At 55.4% G+C, this 5,683-nt stretch overlaps 1 protein-coding gene across 2 annotated transcripts; it reads right to left on the bottom strand.

The window, feature by feature from the left end:
- Positions 1–297: 297 nt before the first annotated feature.
- pex11b (peroxisomal biogenesis factor 11 beta) lies at positions 298–5,219 on the bottom strand. Of its 2 annotated transcripts, none has more exons than XM_042346727.1 (4): positions 5,012–5,219; positions 2,925–3,040; positions 1,830–2,031; positions 298–838 (listed from the first exon to the last, which is right to left on the bottom strand). In XM_042346727.1, the coding sequence occupies exons 1-4, from the start codon at positions 5,065–5,067 to the stop codon at positions 466–468; spliced, it is 747 nt and encodes a 248-aa protein (XP_042202661.1). In that variant the 5' UTR covers positions 5,068–5,219; the 3' UTR covers positions 298–465. The 2 variants fall into 2 exon arrangements, with proteins under 2 accessions (XP_042202661.1, XP_042202662.1); XM_042346728.1 differs by lacking the exon at positions 5,012–5,219 and adding an exon at positions 4,389–4,436.
- Between the last annotated feature and the right edge of the window lie 464 nt (positions 5,220–5,683).

Here is a 5,683-nt window from a genome sequence, read left to right as displayed (position 1 = left end):
CAGTGACCAGCCGGGCGTCTGACACACACGGAAACCCGTCACCGTGATCGGCCGGGGGAGAGGGGGAGCCCAGAGTTGGGCAGTGCTGGGGTTTCAAACCGCTTAGCTTGTCTATCGAACGAAGCAATGTGGATGAACCGTAGCAGAAGTGGAGCCTGGGGAACCTGAGAAGAGTTGCTGGGTTGGGAGATGTCATCTGCCCTTCCATCGATGCCCAAGTAACATTTACAAAACTGTAACAGAAAAACAAACTGGCTTCATTCAAACCCCCCCCACCCGCCCCCCCCGATCCCCTCCCACCCTCCCCTTCTCTGGGGGGAATGCTATTGTAAGTTGGGTAACAGACACATTAAGAAATTAGGTCTTTTCTCAAACACGCACGCACACACACCCACATCCCACTTCTCAGCGCACGCACACGGGCAAAACAGTGGCCCCACTCAAAGGGTGCGATACCCTGGCCATTCAGGGCTTGAGTTTGAGCCAGGGCTGGCAGATGGTGAGGATGGAGAGTGCGGAGGATGTCAGTCCACAGACACCCACCATCCCAGGGTTGGTTTTGAACAGCCCCAGCTTGTCCAGCGGGATGAAGATGTCACATACGTTCTTGAGGATGTCGAGGAGGAGAGGGGGGTTTGCTCTCAGCGCACAGTGCAGGAGGGAAAGCTGGACTCTGGCCTTCTCCCTTAAAAGCGTTATTCCCGATCCCGATCTGGGCGTGTAGCCATTTTCTGCCGGGGTGCTGGCTTTGTGTCTGCTCTGCGCTTCCCGTTGCATGAGGAGGCTGAGGTCATAGGCGTCTCGAGTCAAGCTCATGATCAGGGCGAAGAGGTAGTACCTGGCGAAGAGGAGGAGAACGGATAATAATGAATAATAATCCTTGCATTTCACACAGCGCCTCATCACGTCTTCGAGACGTCTCAAAGCGCTTCACAGGATACACTGTAAAGTGAACTGACTGTGTGTTTTGTGGGCAAAACACGGCAGCCGATTGCGCCCAGTGACGTCCCCACACATGCAGTCGTGCATTGAGTGACCAAACTATTATTATTTTTACGTTATTTTTTTGAAAGGATTATTCCCGTACCCACGGAAAATCGACTAACGAGTGGGTTCCTACTTACTGCTAGGTAAACAGAGGTGTGTGCGTGTGCGCGTGTGTGTGGAGTAAGGCAACTTGCCTAAGGTTTCGCCCTGTCCTGTCCCGCCCGGAAATCGAACCCAAGTCCTCTTGCTTAAGGGCTCTAAACCCTGAGCGACAGGGGACTGTGGCTTGCGAGGCGAGGGGTCTAACCCCTGAGCTACAGGGGCTGTGGGGTGCGAGGCGAGGGGTCTAACCCCTGAGCTACAGGGGCTGTGGGGTGCGAGGCGAGGGGTCTAACCCCTGAGCTACAGGGGCTGTGGGGTGCGAGGCGAGGGGTCTAACCCCTGAACTACAGGGACTGTGGCTTGCGAGGCGAAGGGCCTAACCCCTGAGTTATGGTACTCCATAAATCCTAACATGTAGACTCCGGTCATTCTGCTATCCTCCATCTATTCTTTAACCTGGCTCAGTCGCTCACTCGCTCGCGAGTCAGAAGGTTGTGGATTCGAGCCACACACACACACACGTGCAAGTCGGGCACTCTGAGCTCACAGTCTAGGCTGACACTCCAGTGCAGCACTCGAGGGAGAACAAGAGAGAAAGACAGAGAGAGGGAGGGAGGGAGGGAGAGAGACAAAGCGAGAGACAGAGACACAGAGGGAGACTCCATTGTAGCGTTTGGAGAGGTCCCTCTGGAAGCGAAAGGCTATGTGTGTGTGTGTGTGTGATACAGGGCTTGACCTACCTAAAGGATCGCTGGCTCCATTTCTCCTGGTCCATTTTGGACGCCAAGCCCACCTTCCCGGCCCACAAGATGTTGTCACAGGCAAAGTACATGGCTCGGTTCAAGTGGCTGACGGTGATACAGAAGCGAAGCACGAGGTCGGACAAGTGGATTGATCTCTTTGCCGCCTCAAGAGCCTCCAGTGAATTTCCCAGACGGAACACTGCGGAGATAATAATAATAATAATAATAATCCTGGCATTGGATACAGCGCCTTATCACGTCCTCGAGACGTCTCAAAGCGCTTCACAGGATACAATGGAAAGTGAATCGACTGCGTGTTTCGAGGGCGAAACGCGGCAGCAGATCGCCCCCGGCGACGTCCCCACAAACAGCCGTGGGTCGAAGTGACCAATTTATTATTATTATTTTTTAAGAAAGGGATTATTACCCCCGGAAAAGCCATCCGTCAATTGAATAATAAGTGGGTTGCTACTTTCTGCTGGTAAACAGAGGTGTTAGTGTGTGCGTGTCTGTCTGTGTGCGTGGAGTAAGGAAACTTGCCCAACATTTCGCCGCTGAGCGAAGGGACTGGGCGGGTCAGTAGAGTTGAAGGAAGTTGCAGGGGGGCGCGGGTGGGTGGCGAGACCATGGAGGGATTTGAAGGTAATAATAAAACCTGGTGCGGGCGAGGACACGAGTTGGCACAGTCGAGCACAGTCCCTTATCAACCTGCCCACTCCCTCCGCTTTTCGGGCTCCCGTCTGCTCATACCCTCTGGAACTCCATCCCACATTCCTTTCGCCTCGCCTCCTTCAAGGCACATCTCAAAACCCTCCTCTTTCGACCCTCCTCGTTCGATCACCCTCCTTCCCCCTACCCTCAATGCCCTCCACAACCTCCTGATCCCAACCCCCAACTCAGGTCCTTCTCCCTGACTGTCCAGCGCCTTGGGACGTCCTCCCGACCCGAAAGGCGCTGCGTAAATGCCATTTGGAATGGTATTGGAAGTGATCAGAGCATGGGTCAGGGTTTCAGTGGCTGGGGGGGGGGGGGGGGGAGAGGCGGTGGTGGAGACGGGCAATGTGACGGAGGTGAGGGTAATTCAATACTCACACTTTCTCCCCAAGCTCATATGCATCTCCAACTGCTTGACACGACCCACCAGCTCTGCACTGGCATTGCTCTTCTGCAGTGAGTAACTCAGCAAGGTGCATGCGTACTGGGCCGCTCTGCGAGGGAGAAGGGGAGCACGTCAGGTCAGCTGCCCTCACATCAACGTACAAGTGCCCGAACCCCACCCCCCCCCACCCACGCTCACCAGAGCATGAGTTTCTCCCAGTGTCCTGGCCAACAATTCTCCAGATTAATCACCGATTTCCTTGGAATCGGAGAATTATACAGCACAGAAGGAGGCCATTCGGCCCATCGTGTCTGTGTCGGCTCTTTGAAAGAGCTTTTCCAAATCAACCCCACTCCCCCACTCTCTCCCCATAGCCCTGATCAACCCCACTCCCCCCCCCGCTCTCTCCCCATAGCCCTGATCAACCCCACTCCCCCCCCGCTCTCTCCCCATAGCCCTTATCAACCCCACTCCCCCCCGCTCTCTCCCCATAGCCCTGATCAACCCCACTCCCCCCCTCTCTCCCCATAGCCCTGATCAACCCCACTCCCCCCCCCGCTCTCTCCCCATAGCCCTGATCAACCCCACTCCCCGCACTCTCCCCATAGCCCTGATCAACCCCACTCCCCCGCTCTCTCCCCATAGCCCTGATCAACCCCACTCCCCCGCTCTCTCCCCATAGCCCTGATCAACCCCACTCCCCCGCTCTCTCCCCATAGCTCTGCATACTTGTCCTCCCCAAATAATTATCTACGTCTCTCTCGAAAGCTGTTATTGAATCGGCTTCTACCAGCCTTTCAGGCAGTGCATTGCAGATCCCAACAACTCATTGTATGAAAACATTTCTCCTCGCCTCCCCTCTGTTTCTTTTAACAACTATTTTAAATCGGGGTCCTCGGGTTACCGACCCACCTGCCCGCCAGTGGGAACAGTTTCTCCTTGTTCACCCTATCGAAAGCCCTGATAATTTTGAACATCTCTATTAAATCTCGCCTTCCTGGCTGTTTGCAGAATCTTTCTCCGCCTCTTTATCTATCATTCTCTCTCTCTCACTCTATTGATATCCATCTGTCTCCCCCTCTTTCTCTCTCTCCCCCCTCCCCACCTCTGTACCGCCCCCCCCGTCGGTTTCTTATACATTTATATATTTATACATGCACATAAATTCATATATATATTCATACATATATTTATATATAGCGTTTCACCCACAAATTATAGTCACTATACTTTACAGTATATTCTATGATGCGCTTTGAGACGTCTCGAAGACATGATAAGATGCTATATCAAGTGTAAGGATTGTTATTATTATCATCGAAGAGATAGATCTCTCTCGATACATCCCTCAAAATGTTTTTAACTCCAAAATCTTAGGGGTTGGAGCCCTCGCCTCGCAAGCGCGAGGACCTGGGTTTGATTCCCGGCAGGACAAAATGTTGGGCAAGTTTCCTTACTCCACACACCCGCGCGCCTGTTCCCTCGCGGTCAGTTAGTCGATTGGCGGATCCCTTTCCGGGGATAATAATCCCTTCCAAATGATGATAATTCGGTCACTTCAACCCACGACCGTTTGTGTGGACGTCGCCGGCTGCCGCGCTTCGCCCCCCCCCCCGCCCCGAGACGCGCGCAGTCCCCACACTCGTGACGGCGTGTCCCGCGAAGCGCTTTGAGGCGCCTCGACGGCGTGATCCCGGGGATTTATCTCTCTCTCTGTGTGCAAACTACATTTACGCAGCGCTTTTCACGTCGGGCGGACGTCGCGAGGCATTTGGAGTTAAGCGCTTGCACCGGAGCTCCGTGTGTACACACAGAGAGAGAGAGAGAGAGAAAGGAGAAGGATAACAGACAGTTCTCTCTCTCTCTCAGCGCAGGACATGGCCGAAGTGTCAATCATTCTCCCCCCTCAACCTAAAGTGCTGGCAGCGGGCGGGCCGCGCCGTTGAGTGACGGGCCCCGTCAGCCAATCAGACCGCCCGCTGCCGGCAGCGTGGGCGGGCCCCGGCCCCGCCAGCAGGTTAGGTTGTCGCCGTCTCCCCGGGTTACGCGGAGCAATGGCGGAGCGGCGGCTCCCATGTACCGGAAAATGCGCTCCCTGCCCTGGCTCTGGGCCGTGAAGCGGACCCAGGAATCCATCAGGAGCCGCGGAGGGGCGCCTTCCCCTCCCCACACCCCCTCTGGGGTCCTCTTCCCGGGCTGGAAAGGCCGCCGCCTCTCAAAACATGGCCGTCCTTTCTTCCCGCCCGTCCCAGCTCCTTCCCGTGGCTGACTGCTGTCGCGGGGTTTGTGCGTCACCGAGCGTCAGATACGCCCCTGTCGCACGGCAATGACGTCAGCGCAGGGCAGATAGCCACTGATTTCACCCCCCAATGGCCCCCCCAATGCCCCAACAGAAGGATTTTTGGAGGGAGAAGGGAAATAATAATAATAATAATACTAATCACCCCGGCGTGCGACCCGGCGCCTTATCACGCCATCGCGACGTCCCAAAGCGCTCCGCGGGACACGCTGTCGAGTGTAGTGACTGTGCACTTGGTGGGCGAAACCAAGCGATGGACCGAATTATTATTATTATTATTATTGCCCACACCACCACCACCACCGGAAAGTGATCCGACAGTCGACTAACGAGCGGCGAACGCAGGCGTCCGTGTCCGTGGAGTAAGGAAACTCGGCCAACGTTTCGCCCTGTCCTGTCCCGCCCGGGAATCGAACCCGGGTCCTCTCGCTCGCGAGACGAGGAGGGGTCTAA

This window comes from Callorhinchus milii, unplaced genomic scaffold, assembly GCF_018977255.1.
Source record: "Callorhinchus milii isolate IMCB2004 unplaced genomic scaffold, IMCB_Cmil_1.0 Scaffold1492, whole genome shotgun sequence".
NCBI lineage: Eukaryota > Metazoa > Chordata > Chondrichthyes > Chimaeriformes > Callorhinchidae > Callorhinchus > Callorhinchus milii.
The sequence above is the reverse complement of the archived record's forward strand: the minus strand, read 5'-3'. Positions and strand labels throughout refer to the sequence as shown.

What these genes read in the sequence shown, in the direction of transcription:
- pex11b (XM_042346727.1), bottom strand. Translation starts at nt 5,067, where the DNA reads ATGGATTCCTGGGTCCGCTTCACGGCCCAGAGCCAGGGCAGGGAGCGC. An exon ending in TATGAGCTTGGGGAGAAAGT is followed by an intron (nt 2,032 to 2,924) that starts GTGAGTATTGAA and finishes TTATCTCCGCAG; the next exon opens with TGTTCCGTCTGGGAAATTCA. An exon ending in TGGAGCCAGCGATCCTTTAG is followed by an intron (nt 839 to 1,829) that starts GTAGGTCAAGCC and finishes CCTCTTCGCCAG; the next exon opens with GTACTACCTCTTCGCCCTGA.